At 43.5% G+C, this 23,120-nt stretch overlaps 1 protein-coding gene across 2 annotated transcripts in view; it reads right to left on the bottom strand.

The window, feature by feature from the left end:
• LOC126283537 (uncharacterized) overlaps positions 1-22,298 on the bottom strand; it is a 155,882-nt gene extending 133,584 nt beyond the window's left edge. The window contains exon 1 of one of the 2 annotated variants that reach the window (XM_049982280.1): positions 21,573-22,298. In XM_049982280.1, coding sequence (XP_049838237.1) covers positions 21,573-21,615 — 43 coding nt within the window. In that variant the 5' untranslated portion in view covers positions 21,616-22,298. The remainder of the gene's footprint in view (positions 1-21,572) is intronic. The other variant, XM_049982282.1, reaches the window with a different exon arrangement.
• Positions 22,299-23,120: the final 822 nt, after the last annotated feature.

Below are 23,120 nucleotides of genomic sequence, written 5' to 3'. Positions count from 1 at the left end.
CAACAGTGCAATTTTAGCGTACTTACGCAAACCGTTCAGAGGTAATGACGATTTTATTTCTTACAGTTCAATAAGTGTCACACGTCAGAAAATGGTTGCAGAAGCAATGAAAAAAGCTTGCCAAATTCAGAAGAACGCAAAATCCGCAAGACCTTCTGAGTTTCACGGAAGCTCGAAATTTACTGCGGACGTCAGTGCGAGATGCTTCTAATAGTTGCCACAATGAAACATTGTCTCAAAATTTCCGTAATTTCTTCACGAAAGAAGACGAAGTAAATATTCCAGAATTAGAAACCAGAACAGCTGTTAGCAAGAGTGACAGTAGATATCTTAGGTGTTGCGAAACAACTCAAATCACTTAAGAAAGGCAAGTCTTCCGGTCCAGAAGGTGTACCAATCAGGTTCCTTTCAGAGTATGGAGACACAATAGCGCCTTTCTTAGCAATCATATACAACCCCTCACTTGACCAAAGGTCTGTTCCTAAAGACTGGAAAGTAGCACAGATCACACCAATATTCAAGAAAGGAAATAGGAATAAACCAATTAAATTGGCACTTAAGTATAAACTGCGGAGTAACAATATAGATGGAGATGTAGATGTAAGTGTGGAAGTAAGGAATTGTATCCCGCTACTAACATAAATGAACTCACCGGTTTAACCACTGCTTCAGCTCGTGCGGTGGAAGTTTCAGCAGCGCCAGAAACTACACTACTGGCCATTAAAATTGCTACACCACGAAGATGGCGTACTACAGACTCGAAGTTTAACCGACAGGAAGAAGATGCTGTGATATGCAAATCATTAGCTTTTCAGAGCATTGACACATGCTGACGTTAAGAAAGTTTCCAACCGATTTCTCATACACAAACAGCAGTTGACCGCCGTTGCCTGGTGAAACGTTGTTGTGATGCCTCGTGTAAGGAGGAGAAATGCGTACTATCACGTATCGCGACATTGCTGCTCGCGTTCGTCGAGATCCAATGAATGTTAGCAGAATATGGGATCGGTGGTTTCAGGAGGGTAATAGGGAACGCCATGCTGGATCCCAACGGCCTCGTATCACTAGTAGCCGAGATGACAGGCATCTTATCCGCATGCCTGTAACGGATCGTGCAGCCACGTCTCGATCCCTGAGTCAACAGATGGGGACGTTTGCAACACAACAACCATCTGCGCGAACAGTTCGACGACGTTTGCAGCAGCATGGACTATCAGCTCGGAGACCAAGGCTGCGGTTACCCTTGACGCTGCATCACAGACAGGAGCGCCTGCGATGGTGTTTTCAACGACGAACCTGGGTGCACGAATGGCGAAACGTCATTTTTTCGGACGAATCCAGGTTCTGTTTACAGCGTAATGATGGCCGCATCCGTGTTTGGCGCCATCGCATTGAACGCACATTGGAAGCGTGTATTCGTCATCGCCATACTGGCATATCACCCGGCGCGATGGTTTGGGGTGCCATTGGTTACATGTCTCGGTCACCTCTTGTTCGCATTGACGACACTTTGAACAGTGGACGTTACGTTACAGATGTGTTACGACCCGTGTCTCTATCCCTGCGAAACCCTACATTTCAGCAGGATAATGCACGACCGCATGTTGCAGGTCCTGTAAGGGCCTTTCTGGATACAGAAAATGTTCGACTGCTGCCCTGGCCAGCACATTCTCCAGATCTCTCACGAATTGAAAACGTCTGGTCAATGGTGGCCGAGCAACTGGCTCGTCACAATACGCCAGTCACTACTCTTGATGAACTGTTGTATCGTGTTGAAGTTGCATGGGCAGCTGTACCTGTACACGCCATCCAAGCTCTGTTTGACTCAAGGTCCAGGCGTATCAAGGCCGTTATTACAGACGGAGGTGGTTGTTTTGGATACTGATTTCTCAGTATCTATGCACCCAAATTGCGTGAAAATGTAATCATTGTCAGTTCTAGTATAATATATTTGTCCAATGAATACCCGTTTATCATCTGCATTTCTTCTTGGTGTAGCAATTTTAATGGCCAGTTGTGAAGATTGGTGTAAGCTCCGCCGTGGTTGTTACTTTCTTGCATGTGACAAAGTGTGCAGCAGCGGAAGCGGCGCGACTTTGCCAGGAGCTGTTACGTAAAAGGAGTGGGCGCTCAGCCTTGAGTCGGGGCCGATGATAATGGATCCCTCGGCTCCACAAACAGCTGCCGGCTAGCCGTGTTCCGTGCGCCACTGTGTCTGGCCCGCACTTGGTCGCGCCATCGTGTCTACAGAGACCAGCCGACACGGCTGGGCTCTGCGAAGGCGGCGCTGTCCGCGTTTCTCTGCACGTATCGCTGGTCCAGATCTCCGGCCTGCGTCTGCCCATTGCCGTTATTCTCCGCGAGTGTACCCTGAAGCTGACGCTACACTCGGCACCTAGAGGGAGAGAGTCTAGGAAAATTTCACTGTCCTCCAGAACTGAGAGTTGGACAATGGTTGGGAATAGTGCCGACGAGAGTGAGCGGGTGCGTGAGAAGTGTTTCTGAAGAATACACGCCCCTCGTTAGGACTAAACAGTCTCCTGTGTTGAGCTCCGCAGTACGCACCCTCCCACGTGTGATAGTCCCATTCCACAGGTACTTAAACGTTTTGTCAGTTGGGGCGGAAACGGTCTGAGATCCCACTGTTCAGTGAGGGAAAGCGTTGTCGTTGTATGACTGTTGGGGGGGGGGGGGGGGGGGGGGAGGCGAGGGGTGGTTACGTTGGACACAATTGACACAATTTCTGTTTGGTAGGATGAGTGGCAGCTTGCTTTAAATGTGGATAAATGTTTCTTTATGCAGATGGGTAGGGGAAACGTTCTTGTAATGAAGCTGCACTTATTTTCAGTCTGTCGATAGCTATTTTATTACCTCTTGACATTCGTAGTCTCACAGTAACCGGTCGAGCAGGATCACATCAAGATTCACTGTCACATATATGGTGTTTCTTTTTGCGGTCTTCAGTCGGAACACTGGTTTGATGCGGTCCTCCAAATGGTTCATATGTCTCTGAGGACTATGGGACTTAACTTCTGAGGTCATCAGTCCCCTAGACTAACCTAACTAACCTAAGGACATCAGACACATCCATGCCCAAGGCACGGTTCGAACCTTCGACCGTAGTGGTCGTGCGGTTCCAGATTGTAGCGCCTAGAACCGCTCGTCCACTCAGGTCGGCTGCAGCTCTCCGTGTTAGCCTTATACTGCGCAAGCCCCTTCAGCTCCGAATAACTACTGCCACCTACATCGATTTGAACCTGTGTACTGTACTCGTCTCTTGGTCTCCCTCTGCAATTTTTACTTACTCCCCTCCCCCTCCTCAACCGCTCCCCCCCCCCCCCCCCCCGCACACTTAGTAATTTGACAATTCCTTCAGGGCTCAGAATGCGTGCTGTTATCCGACCCCTTCCTTTAGTCGCCTTGTACCCCAAACTTATTTTCACCCCAGCTCGCCACTCGCGGTAGGCGTGTGGTCTAGGGCGCCTTGCCACGGTTCGCGAGGCTATCGTCGTCGGACGTTCGGGTCTTCCCTCAGGCATGGATTGTCCTTAGCGTAAGTTAGTTTAAGTTAGATTAAGTAGTGTGTTAACCTAGGGACGGATGACCTTAGCAGTTTGGCCCATAGCAACTTACCACCAATTCTCCCCAGTTCTGTTTAGTCTCCCCTCGTTAGTCACACGATCTGCTTATCAGAATGAGATGGGTAGATCGCTTGTACTAACATTACGAGGAGTCAGTGTACGCCGCGCGGGATTAGCCGAGCGGTCTAAGGCGCTGCTTTCTCTGCCTCGTGATGACTGGGTGTTGTGTGATGTCCTTAGGTTAGTTAGGTTTAAGTAGTTCTAAGTTCTAGAGGACTGATGGCCATAGATGTTAAGTCCCATAGTGCTCAGAGCCATTCCATTCTAAGGCGCTGCAGTCGTCATGGACTGTGCGGCTGGTCCCGGCGGAGGTTCGAGTCCTCCCTCGGGCATGCGTGTGTGTGTTTGTCCTTAGGATAATTTAGGTTAAGTAGTGTGTAAGCTTAGGGACTGATGACCTCAGCAGTTAAGTCCCATAAGATTTCACACGCATTTGAACATTTGAAGTCAGTGTACTCGTAATTGTGTCAGATTTACTCTAACTTGTTTCACGACATTTTGAAAATAGTAACCACATGCGTGCCTAAAATTTTTCATACGCATCCTGATAACCTCGCCGTCGAGCGCCCATAAACCAGGAACACACACGCACACACACATACACACACACACAGACACTACAGTATGACAGTGAAGCTGTTTATTTTTACGAATTTTTTTTATTTTGAGAGTAGCACTGATAAACCACACGGAGCAAAAAATTATTTATAAGTTGTATAGAAACCAGTCTGCATTATAAGAGCCGAAGAAGATGAAATGGGAGTTGTAATTGAGAAGGGAGTGAGATAAAGTTGTAGCATACCTCCCTATATTATTTTATCTGTCAATGAGCTGTGAAGGAAACAAAAGAAACGGATTTAAAGTTTATGGAGAAGAAGGAAAAACTCAGTGGTTTGTCTACGACATTGCAATTCTGTCAGAGAAACTTACGGGCTTGGAAGAGCAATTGAACGGAATGTGTGATATCTTGGAAAGAGACTGTAAGATGGACACCAATAAACGTAGAGGCCTTTTCTGCGGTGTCCGTCGTTCCACTGCTTTCCAGTGTCTACTTGTCATGAGTCTTCACTAAAAGCTAATTTATCACCTGGCTGGATACAAAACTACTCTCTATCTCACCGTACTCCTACCTCTTGTGTTCAATACAGGTCTGGAGTGTGTTTTCCCTTTTTACAGTAAGTGGATTGTGTTTCTGTGGTGGAGACTGCAACGAGCCCAGCATTCCCCTACGCAGTTGTGAGACATGGCGTAAACACCACTCCGTGGTTGGCCTGTCTAACGAACAATCGTTCGAACGACACGTGTCCGAATGTCGTTGAACAATGGACCTATAGTCAAGCGCTCCCAGCGCTACACGAGATGAGCAGATCACTGAATTAAAAGCACGTAAAGAAGAGAACAGGCCGGCCGCGGTGGCCGTGCGGTTCTAGGCGCTTCAGACCGGAACCGCGTGACTGCTACGGTCGCAGGTTCGAATCCTGCCTCGGGCATGGGTGTGTGTGATGTCCTTAGGTTAGCTAGGGCAGAGTGCAGAGTAGTCTGCAGTAATAAACAGATGTCGATGGCGGTCTGTTACGCCTCGCCCCTTCCTCACCTACTCCCAAGATGGCACTGAAGCTAATGAGAACTATATCGCTACCTCAGCATGGCACGTATCCTTCCTTCTTTCAGATTGATCTTGTCTCAGAATTCTTTACCGAGAGCTTTATTTTAACGATGAAGTAAACTTTTTAGGAAGGGGTTTCGAAGCAAGGGAGTCGAGACGTAGCTTTCAAGTGGAGCTTAATTGTCATGCGACTCAGGCGCCTCTTCCGACAGTGAAGACTGAGCGATGGCGCCATCTGCACAGTGACGCATGTCCGGGACGTCACAGCAATTACTCGTATGCGGAGAGACGGCTGTTGGACGCTTGCTTCGCGTCAACAACTCGTCGACACCTCCTCCGAGGCCGGTGGGGCAACTGTGACCTCTGCGTACGTCACGCAGGGAACAACAAACAGCACAAAAAAGTGCCCCTGCACGTCGGAATCATTTGCAGAACGTCATATTCTGAGTCATAGATACTCTTCGACAGTACTGGCTAATGTCACATCCGATAATGCCAAGAAAGGCGAAAAGATCAGAGACATTATCACTCGTCTACTCATATAAAATAAAGCAGTTACTTTACGGTAGAATAACTGCGTCATCTATATTTCGCAAACCACCTTAAGGTGTGTGGCGGAGGGTAATTCTCCTATGTCATATTCTACATGAGCTCAAATATATAATTTAAAAAAATGGTTCAAATGGCTCTGAGCACTATGGGACTCATCATCAACCCCCTTAGAACTTAGAATTACTTAAACCTGACTAAAATAAGGACATCGCACACAACCATGCCCGAGGCAGGATTCGAACCTGCGACGGTAGCAGGTGCGCTGTTCCGGACTGAAGCGCCTAGAACCGCTCGGCCACCGCGGCCTGCTACATGAGCTCAAATTTCTCTGATTTTCCCTTCACACTCATTACAAGAAATGTATGTGGAATGACGTAATGTGTTGCGTGTTGTATGATTCACCTTTCTGAATTTCATCAGTAAACTTTCTCGTGATACGCAATGCCTGTCGTCTTGTCACTGTAACTGGCGTTTCGTAAGCATCTCTATTAAGCCCTCAGGTTGACTGAGGAAATGTACCGTTCTTTTTTCGTTGTTTTTTGTCTCTTCTGCTAATAATTCCCGATGAGGTCCAAGACTGACATGTAAAACTCAAGAACCGGCCGAAAATGGAGTTTTGTAAGCTACTCATTTGTAGGTGAATTTAGATCTTCTTACAATTCTTGCTGTTAGTCTCAATTTGGCATTCACTTTTCTTATGACTTGCTTTATGTGTTTGTTCCTCATCAAATACATGTCGCCGGCCGCTGTGACCGAGCGGTTCTAGGCGCTTCAGTCCAGAAACGCGCTGCTGTTACGGACGCAGGTTCGAATCCTCCCTCGGGCATGGATGTGTGTAATGTCCTTAGGTTAGTTAGGTTTAAGTAGTTCTAATTCTAGGGGACTGATGACCTCAGATGTTAAGTCTCATAGTGCTTAGAGCCATTTGAAATACCTGTCGACGATACTTTCAGATGATCAAACAATGGTGGGTCTGTTCATGCGGTATGTTACATTTATTTATCTTGAGGCTCAACCGCCGGTCCCCGCACAAAATGACTATTCTCTGCATCCCTTACTGCCTTTCACAACAAGTTCATGGCTTTGTGACTTTCCCGTATTATCTTACTATCGAAAGTGCGATCGTATATCGTATCAAGCAAAATGTGAGATGGCTTGAGGAGTTCATGGTTGGGATTATGCAGCATATTATCTCGGGTGGATAGCCAATCGACAGATGCAGAGGTAACTTTACGTATGCCCCAGTTACCTTCGCTGTCTGACGTTATCCAACACAGATAATTTATGAATGCGATGTAATGAAACGATACCTGTACACTTTGAGGGGTTGTAGAAGGTTTCGTGACAACTAGTTATGGAAACGTTACACAGTGACATAATGACTACAGGGCGTTGCAGTTAAAGCGGTCATCGCCTGGCCCCAGCCCACTTATTCGGCAGAAAAAGTGATTTTTTACGCTCTGTACTGTTTATGCAAAAACACAGCTTTTTTTTTTTACCCAAACATGTGTCGGCATCTCTGTGCCAACATCAGTGGCTTTTGTTCACTGAAAACGTGACTTTACATTATATGGTTTGGCAGGATCATCCGTGTGGTTTGATTCCCGGCCGGGTTGGGGATTTTTCTCTGCCCGGCGACTTGGTGTTCGTGTCGTCCTCATCATTTCATCATCATCATTCGTGACCGTGGCTAATTTGGATTGTGTAAAAACTGGACTGTGAAAAAACAGACATTGTACGGGAGCTGATGACCGCGCAGTTGAGTGCCCAACAAACCAAACAACATCATCATCATCACCTGTGTGGTGTCCTGCAAAACCAAATAATCTAAAATCACGTTTGAAATAAACAAAACCCACTGATGATGGCACAGAGGTGCCGAAACATATTTGGGTAAAAAGAAAAAAAACTGTGTTTTTGCATAAAGGCGTATCTAGTATCCTATAATTTAATCACAAACACGGAAAGAAAGACAAGAGCTGCAGAGCCAAAAAATGAACTATATACCGCTGTTGTGACAAGAGTGGACGCGTTCAGCGTCATATAACACCATAAATGTCGTTAGGTGCACTGTGGGAAGTTCCACTTGAGAACAGTCGATGTCTAGAGAACTCAAAACGGCCTAGCATTTTACACAAACACAGATGATCGTCACAATGGAAAGTAATTTCTCATGATAAATAATCGCAGGTCTGCTTACGAATGGAACCTTTAAATTTTAATCTCGCACTTTATAAAAGTCACACTCGAGATGTGTCATAACTTGACGCGGATACTGCTCGTTATATTAGCACTCTAACATTGTAATGACAGTCTTCTAGCATCACAATAAAGGCATTCCCTTTGTTCTTAACAAGCTAAGAGCTGAGGACACTTTAAAGCTCTGGCAGATGAGGCATTAACGCTATACTTCTCTGTCCTATGGACCTATGTTTGTTAGGATCATTTGCTTCTTTCATTGTCCTCTGCTCGTCCCTTGTTTTTGTATCTGTAACAGTCAAAATACCGTGTATTTATAAACTGCTATTTGGTTCCCGTAACTTCGGCGCCTTGTAGAGACGTTGGATGGCGTTTCAGACATGTATTTCTGTCCTCAGTTTGTTCGTCAAGACACCCTCTACAACCACTCGAACTGTCGGTATAGTTTTCTTACACCCTGGGTGTCGAACAGTAATGGCCCTCTATCACTCCCTTGGCATATTCCCGAAATTACGTTAATTGTGGGTCGAGACAGCATTGAGACAATTAAAGGTAGAATATCACTTTAGTTGGAAGAAGACTTATTAAGAAATAGCCTACATCCGTTTAGAAGGAACCATCCTTAAACTCGGCTCAACCAAAGAACAGGAAATACCGAAATCGACGTTCTTGTGGCACGGCTCGGATTTGAACTCAACTGCTTCTGATTACCAGCCGTCTGACATATCGCGGTTTTCTGCTTCTTACAAGACAAAAATGTATTGCTAATGTGGCTGTGACCGTTCTGAATCGGGTTATTTTCACAATCAGCGGTAGCTTAGCACAGTTCTTGCGAAATCGCGCAACTTCTTGCAATCTTGTGAGTCATCATTGCGGTATTTCATGCCCCAGACGTTATACATTCAATCGATCGTTCATGTTCTGTACATATAAATGCAACCAGGGAGGATAAATTCTCTTGTGAGACGCAGTAAAGGATGCTACTCACGGGGCTCTGGAGCAAGCACTTTGACCTCATGCAGCTTACTTATGGATGTCACCAACTGAGTACCTCGACCCGTCGTGTAAGGGAGGAACGCTTTTCAAACCTACGCCTGGGCGTCTTGATTTATGGTTTACGTGGTTCGAGTAGTTAACTGAAGTTGAATGCCCCAACTGACGTCATTCTTCATCCACTTCCAAGTTAGCTAGTGTTCCGTCTTTACATTTCAAGAAAGACATTATTCCACCATGCTACATTTTAAACTATTTTATTTGCTCTAATAGTTTCGGGCGCTGCCCATATATGGTAACGGACGTGAATAGATAGCCCTCGTTGCCTCAAAGAATCATTTGCCATACATGTCTGTGCACAGCACGGTCGTCAAAGGCCATCTTGTAACGTTTACTAAAAATCACACTATATACACTTGTTCAGTAACTGACATATAACTAACATATGTAAGTGATATAATTTAAAACGCAGTCTAGTGGAATTGTGTCCTTCTTCAACTTTATTTAAATTGTGAAACTCACCCAGAAGATGTCGTCTAGTCTTTAATAACATCAACAGCGAAGGGGCATTTTGGCAGCTTGCTTGGCAATGTCGTTCGATGCTGTATATTTCTTCAAGAAGCTTCTCTGTGTGTCGTATGGGTCTAAATGGACACAAATACTCGCTTAGATGGGCTTCAACCACCACAAGATTGCATGACCCATTGTGCAATTTAGCACTGGATACTTCTGTGTCGATAGCATCTACTTCCAGAGCTGTGCCGGAACTGCTAAATCCCCCAGAAGATATGGTACACAGCGGGCATATAAGATTGCAGAGTCGCCTAGTACTCAGGGGCAAGTGTGTTATGGCTAGCCTTCAACAGAGGGCGCACAAAGCAAGACCTGTTCTCAAGTGGACATCACTCCAGCAACGCAGATGTAAGCAAATGTACGGTTCCTGTCAGTCATTATTTGCACAGCGCCAGCAGTGCATCAGGACAGTATCAACATTCATCCTTTATCATTGCTATGAAGAGGGAAACTGGATAATCTACAAGTGATGGTAGTTGTCGTTCCTGGATTCAGGACTAGACCAAAGACACATCAGTGCAAGTGAACTTTAAACAGTTAGTATGTGCAATCATCATACTGAAGTAAAGTAAGGTATAGTTTCCATCCATTAATAAATTATTATAAATCTGTGTTACCATAATTTTTGCCACAGTTTTACTTAATCTTATTTGGCACTGTGCAAGCAAGTCAACTCTTAGCAGTAATTACTTTCAGTGATAGAGGGTTCTCTTCATGTTACATATTTATGTTTGAGACCAAGAGTATTCGCCACAGACTTTACAAAGTGATGGTAGTATAAGACAATAAAACTGACTTTGTTTCAGTTAAGACTGTTTGCTTTGTAACTACACGAAAGACTCTAACAGACTGAACAATAAATTAAGACACAAAGGAATTGCAGACATTGGCTGCGAGAGTGCACTGGTTGAAATCAATGGGGAAAGATGAAAATTTGTTACAGACTGGGGTACGAACGTGGGTCTCCTGCACAGTAGGCACATGTTCTGACCATTAAGCCATCCATATACAGTGGTCATTGCAACTGCACGGGTTACCCTAGCACGCCTCCCATCTGACCCAAAATCTCGACTTATCCACACCCTATCAATGTAGGGCCCCTTGCCCATTACCCTCATTATTCGTGGCATTTCAATGGAAACCGCAGTGAAAATCCGATGAAGCTTTGCACAGATCTGTTGGATAGTGTCCATAGTATGCTAATCGATTGCGTCACGTCGCTCTTTTCTGTTCTGAGCGCACAGTGAATACATAAAGATGCCTACAACAATAGTGTCTTCCGCCAAGTCAGAGGGCCTGGTAAGAGATTTCACCTGTAGTCATGCAGCCCACTTAACATTACTGTCATGCATTTCCTTCTTCATGACAATATCGGCCCCACATTTCAGGGGCAATGAAGATGCTCTTACAGCGTTTTCGATGGAAAGTGTTTGATCACCTACCATACAGCCTGCACTTGGCTCTCACTGATTTCCATCTCTGCTCAGATGAACCGTTGGCTGTGAAGACAACATTCTGGCAGACACAACAAGCAAAGAGAATTGGCGGAAAGCGCAGGCGGCTGCCTTCTATGACAAGGGCATTGGAAAGTTAGTACAACTTTACGACAGATGTCGAGGTTTGAGCGGCGACTATGTAGAGTAGTAACTGGAAGCTGTAGCAAGTTATTACAAATAACACAGTTTTGATTTTTACAGTGATTTTCATTTAGCTACCGATCGGACCTTAGTTTCCGAATAGTCCTCGTATATGGACATATGGCCGAAAATGCATGGTGTCTATGCTACAGGATATTTATTCATTCATCATTCCCGTGCACTACATTACGACAGCTGGTGTGTTCTCACGTTCTTTCAGTCACTGAAATCGACTCTCTCTCCCTCTACGTGTGTATGTGTCTGTGTAGCTGTGTGTTTGTTTGTGTTAGTACACATAGTACCCTTAGAATGGGGTGGAAGGAGATGACAAAAACAACAGAAATTTGTCATTGTTAGTGGAGAACCGTAGTTTTCGATGTCGCAAGCCAATATGGTGAAGGTCTTGATATTTAAGCGTTCGTTCCTTGAAACAGAGCATGTGTAAGGCAACAGAAACCTCTTGAACGAATTGAAAATGTCAGAAATCATTCTCCGATATCTTTGTGTGACGAGAAATTGGTTTTAATAGGTAACCAGGCAATCTCGTGTATTAACTTGTAAATACCGGAGTACGTGCAGGCTATGTATCGCGTCTTCTGTATTCCGCAAGCAAAACTCTTGTTAGCGGTGTTCGTAACTTGACTCGAGCACATCGTTAATTACGTTTACTACCGGCTTCATACAAAGAAACTAACTTATTATTGTGCGCTCGTTTCTGTGACAGCTTCATAGGTCAGTTGCCTTTCCCGTTGTCGGGCACTCCACCTGAAAGCGCTTCTTTGGTCTAAATAGCAAATGCAATTACGAGTTTGTTTACCCAAGCAGGAGTATTTTTCCGCCATGCAAATCAGCCTTTCTCCTGGCTTGTGTGGAAAAACACGGACTCGCCCTGTTTAACGGATTGTGTTCTGAACACAATGATAACAGTTAATACACGGATACGCTTAGGTGTTTACTGGCGGATCCTCTTATCTTTCCGTGACGTCATGCTTTCGAGGCGATCTTTCAAGTCCCTGATATACTACCGCTCGTCTTTGCCCTTTATCTCACTAGCGCTCTGCGCCAAATGCGATACTATCAGCGAAATATCTCGACGCTTCTAGCTACACCGTTGTGGCTAATGAAGTGTCCCTTAAAGAAAAACGGCACCTTTGTGTGTTGCGCAGTGTCCGTGGCGTACAACCATTACACTGAGTTATTACAAGGTATTGTTTACAAACAAGGGTGAGCTCATTAACGACAGGAAAGAACGCCGACAGCAGGTCATTAGGACAGCTAATTTGATATCACTTCCGTGTTGCTGCGTACAGAAATAATTAGAAGCGGGAGGAAAAAAAACAGTTTAATCGTGGAGAAAGTAGTTGGTATAATGGAGTTCATTAACAAAATATCAACGAAAATCTGCGTCGGAGAAGAGATGTGCCTGTCTGGTATTCCGGGGTGACACCAATTAACAAGTTAGGAAGGAGTTGATAATGTGAAGTTGGTGGAACGATAAAAATTTTGAATAGACAGCTACGGAAGAAAAACTTTCATTTCATGACCACATAACCCTGTTATGACACAATGATTAATTAGTTCATTTCATTTTTAACTGATGGTTATGATAGAGTTTTGAGAGAGTTTCCCTGACGAATCTCATCGCTGGTGTATTCCACAGGGTTCAGTTTTAGGTTCGCTGCTGTTTTGTAAATGATCTTGCAATTGAAGCTACAAAGCTGAAATACTGTTCTTAGATGTAAGCATAAAAAGGAAGTTCAAAGAGATGAAGCATCCAAAACGTAATATAAACTAAATTTTCACCAAAATCATTAATTAGTTTCCAGTAAATGTTTGTAACTTATGGAAAAAAACGCGACCCATTCAGCTGTCTACAAGGCAGGACAGAACATCACCAATAACGACAGAACATGGCAGAAAGGAAACTGCAAAAGTAAATGTAAGTTTCCTGGATGTGCATATTGATAAGCACTATAATTTTCATGCCAAGTGTAGTTACAACACGCGTAATTTCAGCTGTTTACTCTGTATATCATTGCCATTTTTAATTATGAAAGAATCAGAAAATTATCTTACTTCACATATTTCCATTCTTTAATGTCATATGGGATAATATTCTGTGGCAATTCCGCACTTAAGTACGAAACATTCATAGCCAACTACTTAAAGAAAAGCCAGTCACACTAACAACAGCTTCATAATACATGAAATTTGTTGTCAATAACCACTCACAGTTTGGAAACATCAGTAGTAATGACCAGTACAACAGTAGGAACAAAACATCTATCACAAGGCATAACTTAAGCTTACTCTTGCACCTAAGAGAGAAAGGTATGCAGCTTCCTCGTGAATCAAAACTACAACGTTAAAAAGAAATTTAATAATATCTGCTTAATAACTGCTCCTACTTCTTAGATAGATTTCTGAATAAATAATTAGAGCCACAACAACAATAAGAATAATATCTCTGTGTGACTAGGTTGCAATTACTAATTTTAAATGCACATTAAAATTATCGTGGTAGCCAATTATGCAAATAATCAGCATGTAGCTGCGTTTCACTAACACTGTGTTATTTATTGTACTTGGGAGACTATTGGACCTGTTTCACATCATACCGAAATTTTGCAGGTATAATGCATGGGACACGGAATTAATCTAAATGAACCAAACTTATTTACTGTTCTCTTCACGACACGTCCTCAGATATGGTTTAGTTAGCAAGAAAATACAGCACCAGTTAAAAATTATAAAAACTTAGGGGAGAGTTTTTTTACCTGGAGGACAGTGCAACTACTTAGTAACACATTATGCTTGCTGGTCGATATTTCAGTGTAGTGACTGGTTTAAGAATCACATGAGGAAATGCTCTAGAAACAGCGACAAATATATTCCAGTATGTTTTATTTTAATGTTTTTGTTGTTGTGAGACGTGAGACTGTTTTGTGCACTGTTTGTAAATATTACGAAGTCCTAAATATTTAAATACTGTGCATTATATTAAACGTTTGTGGAACGTATTGTTAATTCTTTGGTTACAGAGTTTGATAGTGAGTAAAATTCTATATATTTTCTAAATTAGTTACATAACATGTGGACGGCTACGCCATACTTCGTCGTCGGTCGTGTATCATCTCGTAATGTCATATAAATTGTCTTCTGCCGTGGAACACGTGATTTTTGCAAATGAAATGAGTTTCTTAATGTTTGAACAGTTTTTCCTGTCCTTAAATCGGAAATTTGTGTTGGTTGGCAATAGCTTCTATTTCAGAATGTTTTTAAGTTGCAGTTGGTTTTTGAATAAACTTATTTTTTATTTGATTTCACCTACTGGTGTGAAGTAGAGTATTATTTTCGCACACAGAGTTAGAAAATAAAGTACTGACAATATTTTCTAGATTGCAACACTTTGAAGTCAGAGCAGAAAATTTGTTCCTAGGTATGTGTTGAACCTTGGTCAGTTTTCCACCCTTGGAGAAACCCTACTTATCCAAAGTAGTTTTTGTAATTTCAGAAAAAGAGAGCAGCACATATAAAGACTTTTGACTACTGTTGTCAAAGAAGTTACAATACCTGTAAATAACATTGGAGAAGATGTTACTTATCTAGAGTGAGGCACTAACACATCGTAAATGTGCATTGAAATGCGGTTAAAAAGGTTAACAGTTGAACAGCAAATAAATATAAAGGGAGCAGGAAAAGCATAATACTAAACTCGAAAAAACACAATAAAAAATTAGAGCTTGATAAGAGTAGTAAAGAATGGCTGAAGAGGTATTTCGTATGGAAACTGTCACAGAAATAGAGTCAAAGATAGATCTGACAGCTGCAACAACAGAAGACAGGGTGTCCGAGGAAGAATGTTCAGTGTTCAGGGATATGACATTATCTTTCGAAGAAAACAAGTATAGTAAACATGGGTTCTAAAGAGGTATGAGAATTTCTTCATCTCTGATACTGAGAAACAAGTCTCTTCTACTGCAAGCTCTTTGCTTTCCATGTTTTGGGATGAGGTAGTATCACCCAAAAACGGAAAAAATTGTCTAGTAAACATGTGCTCTGAGATGGAAACCTTAAGAGATATGAGCGCTTGTTCAGTATATGAAAAACAAATTACACAAAATGGCGAAATGGCAGTGGACTTTCACAACAACAAAAACCATGAATATATTTAGTGTTGGTGAAAGTACTGTGCTAAAATCTACCACACATGTCATACATATAAGAACGATAAAAAAACTGATCACTGAAGATACTGTGAAATAAATCGAAACACGGTTGGTCTTAATAAGACTTTTATTACTGTCGCAAAACACTGAACTAACGTGTATAGCTCGTATAACTGCGGCTGCGAAGAAAAAGTGGCCATAAAGAAGACAACATGTAAAAGAGATGTTTTTCACAGTAGCGAAGATGAAAAAGCGCTTATATCCCATTAAGTACATACTTTAGAGACCATGTTTACTGGATTTTTTATTGTTTAGGTCCATACCTCTTAAAAAATGGAAAACAAGCAACTCGCAGTAGAAGAGATTTGTGTAACGGCATCGAAGATGAAGATGTGCTAACAGCTCTTACGGAATGCATTTCAGTGACCATGTTTACTGCACTTTTTTGCTTCGAATGAACGTTCCTGTCGTATCCTTAAATATTGGCCATAGTACAGCGAGTAAGCAGGAAAACAACATTAACACTAAACTCGAAAAACAGTCTCCATATAACAATTTTAATTACATTAACAATCTCAATGAAATGAAATTATTGCTTGACAAGAGTAGTAAAACAAGGCTTGAAGAGGTATTACAGAAAAAGAGTAAAATTGACAATTGTAACAACAGAATATATGGAGTACATAGGCGGTCGATGTGGAATAAAAAATACAAGAAAATGTAGGAATAGAAAGGAATAGTGGTGGAAGTATTTGGCAAACTGCGAAGATTAAGTGAATTTTATAATAGTGAAAGCGATGAGATGTGTTTGGTCATTTAACACCAGATCAGGACTTTGGGCCAGAGGCTTGTTGAGTTCCTGGGCGTCCAACAGGTTGGGTGTTGCCTTTCCTTATCGAGTGAAGGACACGTGGTACTGTGTCCGGCAGCTGTGGCCTTCACCTGGTACATGCCCAGCAAATGTGGAGTCATAATTCTGCAACCTCCTGCTGCGTTCGTGTTTAACCAAGCTAGTCGTCGTTTCGCTGCCTGACTGGCCAATATACACTACTGGCCATTAAAATTGCTACACCAAGAAGAAATGCAGATGATAAACGGGTATTCATTGGACAAATATATTATACTAGAACTGACATGTGATTACATTTTTACGCAGTTTGGGTTCATAGAACCTGAGAAATCAGTGCCCAGAACAACCACCTCTGGCCGTAATAACGGCCTTGATACGCCTGGGCATTGAGTCAAACAGAGCTTGGATGGCGTGTACAGGTACAGATGCCCATGCAGCTTCAACACGATACAACAGTACATCAAGAGTAGTGACTGGCGTGTTGTGACGAGCAAATGCTCGGCCACCATTGACCAGACGTTTTCAATTGGTTAGAGATCTGGGGTGCTGGCCAGGGCAGCAGTCGAACATTTTTGTATCCAGAAAGGCCCGTACATGACCTGCAACATGCGGTCGTGCATTATCCTGCTGAAATGTAGGGTTTCGCATGGATCGAATGAAGGGTAGAGCCACGGGTAGTAACACATCTGAAATGTAGCGTCCACTGTTTTCATCCGAAAAAATGACGTTTTACCATTCGCGCACCCAGGTTCATCGTTGAGTACACCATCGCAGGCGCTCCTGGCTGTGATGCAGCGTCAAGGGCAACCGCAGCCATGGTCTGCGAGCTGATAGTTCATGCTACTGCAAACGTCGTCGAACTGTTCGTGCATAGGGTCAGGTATTTTCTCTGCCTCGTGATGACTGGGTGTTGTGTGATGTCCTTAGGTTAGTTAGGTTTAAGTAGTTCTAAGTTCTAGGGGACTGATGACCATAGATGTTAAGTCCCGTAGTGCTCAGAGCCATTTTTGTTGTTCGTGCATATGGTTGCTGTCTTGCAAACGTCTTCATCTGTTGACTCAGGGATCGAGACGTGGCTGCACGATCCGTTACAGCAATGCGGATAAGATGCCTGTCATCTCGACTGCTAGTGATACGAGGCCGTTGGGATCCAGCATGGCGTTCCATATGCTGCTAACATTCATTGGATCTCGACCAACGTGAGCAGCAATGACGCGATACGATAAACGGCAATCGCGATAGGCTACAATCCGACCTTTATCTATCAAAGTCGGTAACGCGATGGTACGCATTTCTCCTCCTTACACGAGGCATCGCAACAACGTTTCACCAGGCAACGCCGGTCAACTGCTGTTTGTGTATGAGAAATCGGTTGGAAACTTTCCTCATTTCAGCACGTTGTAGGTGTCGCCACCGGCGCCAACCTTTTGTGAATGCTCTCAAAAGCTAATCATTTGCATATCTCAGTACCTTCTCCCTGTCGATTAAATTTCGCGTCTGTAGCACGTCATCGTCATCGTCATAGTTTAGCGGTTTTAATGGCCAGTAGTGTAAAACGTAGCACGATCAGGCCGGTTAATTATTTACACCTCCCTGTTGGCTAGTAGTTGGTTCTTATCTTTGCTTTTGAAAATAAACTTCACAAATAAACTCGACTGTGGTGTTCCTCAAATATTGTAACTTCTTTGACGACGACAGTCAGCTGAGGTGTGACGACGGACTTGTAAGCCGAAAACTAGCTAGCTAAATTCTGCACAACATATACAGTATTGGGTTTTTCATTTACAACTACGTTGCCTACCAAGGAGCGGCAGAAGAATCGGCGATCATGATATACCGGTGTTATCGAGTGGAGTTAAGTGACTTGATGGTTATCAGATCGGCAGTGTAGCGCCGAGACAAAGGAGTGTCAGGCAATCACTCCGAGGAACGGGCCAAAGTGCAAAAGCGAGTAAACATTTTACTTATCTTCTCCAGTACTCGTGGAATAGGGCGTTGTATAAAAGGAATTAGTATGGTTCTAAATTAATCTGCAGGCGTATCTTCTTAAGCTGCTGCGTTAGCTGAGGCTTAGACGTAAGACAACTTTCACTGTCGCTTTCGTTTCCGAGTAGCCTTCGCTGCAATGTATGTCCTGTGTGCGACCTCCAAGCGTCGAGTTCCGGCAGTCAGTCTCCTTGTCTGCGGATACACACCCGTCCTACCGGCTCACTTTCGCAGAAGGTCTCACCGGCGGCAGGCCATCGGCCCGCTCTTTTCGCACCGACATCTGCTGGTTCCGCGAACAGAAAGTAGAACTTCTGAACTCCTTGAGAATGGCAACGCGGGCCGATTACGTCAGACGGAGAAGTGGCACATTCACGAGGCAGTTAGCAGCTGTTCGACATTCACCTCGAATCCCAATCAGAGTGAAAAACTCTTTAACACTAAAAGTAGCGCGTGGTTGTACACAACATACGGGATCTTCCCGTGAGAGATACGAGGTCATTGCTCTGTCCTGCACCATATAATGAACTTAATCAGTGTGTAGTAAGTTAGATAAACGTTGATGCTTTTCGCAAACCAGTGCTTATTAATGAAAGTAAGATCACATGGACTAGAAATTTTTGACTGGACTGAGGACTTGTTAATAGGGGGGACGCAGAATGTTATCTCAGATCGTGAGTCACCGACAACATAGAAATAACCCCAGGTGTTTCTTAAGTACGTGCGCTAGGACCCTTGCTGTTCAAGTTGTATATTGATGTCCATGCAGACAATATTCGTAGAAACATTTCGCAGATTATGCAATTATCTATAAAGCAGTTATGTATAATGAAGTACTGCCTCAAAAAATTCTCCACGAATACGCAATCAGATCTTGATAAAAGTAGTCCAAAGATTGTCAACTCGCTTGAAACCTTCAGAGATGTCAAACTGTGTATTGTACAAGACCCAAAAACGTTGTACTCTTTAACTGTAATGCCAATGACTCACAGTTGTAATCAGCCAACTCATACAACTGGGTGTTACAGTTTATGGGGATCTGATGTGGAACGGGCATATAGGTTCAATCGAAGGGAAAGTAGATGGCAGACTGAGAAAATGCAGTCTCAAATGAGGCTGCTTGTAAAACACTCGTTTGTCCCGACCTAGAATATGGCTAAAATGTGTGAAAACAGGTTTATTTTACCAATGGCAGAACGTAAGGGAGATGCTATGAACAAGGATTGGCAGACGCTCCAGGATAGAGGCCAGCTATTCCACGACAGCATACTGAGAAAGTTTCAAGGATCAGTACCGAGAAATCTAGGTACTGGCAGAAGCAAAGCTGCGAGGACGGGGCGTGAATCGTGCTTGGGTAGCTCAGTTGGTAGGGCGCTTGCCCGCGAAAGGCAAAGGTCCCGAGTTCGAGTCTCGGTCCGGCACACAGTTTTAATCTGCCAGGAAGTTTCATATCAGCGCACACTCCGCTGCAGAGTGAAAATCTCATTCTGCAATCTAAGAATATATTGTAAGCCGACACATCGGTCCGAAATTATTGGGAAAATCAGACTAGATTAATTATAGCTGCCACAGAAGTATTTAAATAGTCATTCTTCCCAGGCTCCATAGGCTAATTGAACGTGAACAAATCTTAACACGTGCTTTAATGGGAAGGCCACAACTCCTACACACTTCACAGTGGTTTGCCGAGATTGGGTATAGATGTCGACGAATCAGAACCCTCATCTGAAAAAGATTTAATCAGATTTGTTATGCTCTACATGTAAAGATGTCCCTGTGATAGACCTACGAAATGAACGTAACTCGAAACTCATAGTAAGCGGAGTGGGGAAATTTAAACAAATGTGAACTACGTCATAGCTTTCGGGGGAATACACTGCCGAATTAACATTCGTTATAAATTAAACGTATGTCCCAGACTGGAATTCGAACAGCGTAATCAAGATGAAGGAGACTTGTAGCCTCTTGAATAGATAATAAAATATTAGAGCTGGCCTCTAATGCGTTTCCGGATAACTCAGTTAGCAGATCATTGCTTGTAAAGGCAGCGGTTTCGGATGGAACCAACTGCAGAGCGCTAACAAGTCGTATTACTGTCAATGCGAGTTGCAGTCTAAGCTTGGGATTTGCTAATTTTTGTTTTAACTGATTCTTTAGACATACGGTAATATATAACTTTAATTACTACCAACCAAATTCGTAACTATGTCTCTCAGAGGATTTACTACTGCGGGGCTTTCTATATGTTTAAACATTTCAATGGACATTAAAATATGATTACTCTCTTTGTCGCAATTACATACAAACTATGGCAGGGCGCTATCGTAATTTACTAATGAATGAAAGTGCCACATCAACAGAAAACTTATGTACCGTAGGATTATACTTACCAAAACGTGCAACATTTTTACGCCCTGAACTGAGAGGTATGTGCTCCACTACAGTTTGGACAAAAGCGAACACTGAGTTACTCATACACAGAAGTACAGCGTCAATGATTCCAGGTCTACACAAGTCATAGCTATAGAGAGAAATTGGTTCTGGCCTTGCTCAAGGAAACTTCCGGTATTCGCCTCAAGAGATGTAGAGAAAGCACGGAAAACCTAGGTCAGCATGACAGCGGTACTTCGAAGCCCTCGCCTCTTAGTGATTAGCCTATGGGTAGAAGTTTTTTGCAACTCTCCTCTTCTGGCCATTTTCGTAGTTTATTCTTGATATATGTACACAGTATGCACCAATAAACTCTTCAGAGGGACACCATTCATTAGTAAATTACGGTAGGGGCCTGTCATATTTTGCATGTAATTACGACAAAGAGAGTAATCATATTTTAATGTTCATTGAAATGTTTAAACGTATAGAAAGCTCTGCAGTGGTAAATCCGCAGAGAGACATAGTTACGAGATTTTTTTAAATCAGCCTTGCAGTTTTAGTCGTTACAACGAAAAGTGCGTTAAGTGTCCCGTACCAATACCTCTACTTCGCATTCACATTCTTTGGCTACGTCAACTTGCATTCATCCAGTCACATTACATCCAAACTTACATCGCTCTACAGTTCAGTTTTTCATCACAACCAGAATTTCAGGAGCGAAGGGTGAGGGGAGAGGGTTACACTTTAGCCAGTAAATGAGTATATTCTATCTCGTGCTGGAACTGTGAAGGTAAGTTCAGATTAATAACAGGGCTTACAGTAAACTTTCCTCCTCTTCATCCGTGAGTCGACCGGAAGTAGCGTAAGAAATGACACAACAGAACGTACTCCCCCGCTACGCAAGATACTGTGATATATGCAACACAGGTGAAGAAATTCATTTATCGTGATTCACTAGCAAATATTACGAATATTCTTGAGACGTGTACTTACAGAGACAGCTTATCGTCCACAAGACGAGTAGGCGGTATCCCATGCTGCTTGTACTCTCGGAGGACGCCTTCGACGGAACAGTGATGGTAAGCTCTCGAATCGCCACAAACGGAACTGCTCTCTCTCGTTTCTGTCACTCGGCAACTGCAGGCAGTCGCTGGGTGGAGCACCCAAGCACACAGACACCTGTCTCGCGCCTCTGACGGAAAAGAATCACTTGACGACAGCCGCGGCTATCTTCCCTATGTCCACTTGAGAGAAATAAAAAAGGCGCCTGACGCAACACGAGTGACCCGCCCCACTGTATCGGTTATCAGCTGCGAGGAGAGGAGAGACTGCCTGATGTCCGTCGGCGCGTCGTCGTAGTCGGCGGAGCGCGTGTCCGCAGCAGGCAAGGTGCCGGGCGAGAATGAGCTCCGCGCGATGGTTGGCGTACCTGCGGCCCACGCGAGGTGAGCGCCCGTGACGTCACAGCGCACCCCCCGTCTCTACGCGGCCTCGCGCCTTCGCGGAAGGCGGTCGCAGCCGCGTCGGCGCTGGGCGTTCGTTCCGCCGACCGGTTGCCCTCCCACGTTTTTCTCTCCCATACGCGAACCATGCGGGTATCTGCATTTATGTTCAGACGGGGATTCACGTTTCGTATTGTCCGTCACAGCTCCACCGTGGAATACGATTCCGTCCGAAATGGGCGGTGCGGCCTGCGATGCATTCACTTCCGAAGACTATAGGTTTACCGCATGGTCTCCTTTGTTCAAGAACCAAGTGTGTGACGTCGTCCAGAGACGTGTGACATCCCTATCGTACTGCTTTCTACTGGTCGCTTTGTGAACTATAACAACGTTCAGATACTGGCCACAGCATTTTTAAGAGATTCTTTTGCTAAAGAATGAATGGAATTGTGACTAGCAGTCAACACAACCAATCAGGTTGAAAGTTTTAATTTAGGAAATGCATGGAACTGGTCTGTATCTCTTACACGCTCTCATAGGCAATTTCTAAGTGTTTACTGGCAGACATTCGAAGAGGCATTCATCTTCAGAGTGTTCGGAACATCCCGTTACAAACTTCTAAGACTTGTACAGGAGAATGAGTACATAATATTTTGAATGGGAACCCATGTCCGGAAAAGTACAGTTTCCGGGCTACGATGGTATCAGTTCCGATGTTTAACTTACCCACTTCTGCTTGGGTATTTTCACTCATTGCTTGCATATGGCATCATATTTTGGGGTAATTCATCACTGAGGAATAAAGTATTTATTGCACAAAAGCGTTTAATCAGAATATTAGCTGGAGTCCACCCAAGATCATCTTGCAGACATTTATTTAAGGATCTAGGGATATTCACAGTAGCTTCTCAGTGTATATACTCTCTTACGAAATTTGTTATTAACAACCAAACCCAATTCAAAAGTAATAGCAGTGGCATAACTACAATACTAGGGGAAAGGATGAACTTCACTACTCAAGATTAAATCTAACTTTGGCACAGAAAGGGGTGAATTATACTGCCACTTAAGTCTTTGGTCACTTACCAAATAGTATCAA

This window comes from Schistocerca gregaria, chromosome 1 (assembly GCF_023897955.1).
Source record: "Schistocerca gregaria isolate iqSchGreg1 chromosome 1, iqSchGreg1.2, whole genome shotgun sequence".
In the NCBI taxonomy this organism is placed as follows: Eukaryota; Metazoa; Arthropoda; class Insecta; order Orthoptera; family Acrididae; genus Schistocerca; species Schistocerca gregaria.
Note: the sequence above shows the minus strand (reverse complement) of the source record. Positions and strands in the feature narration are given on the sequence as shown.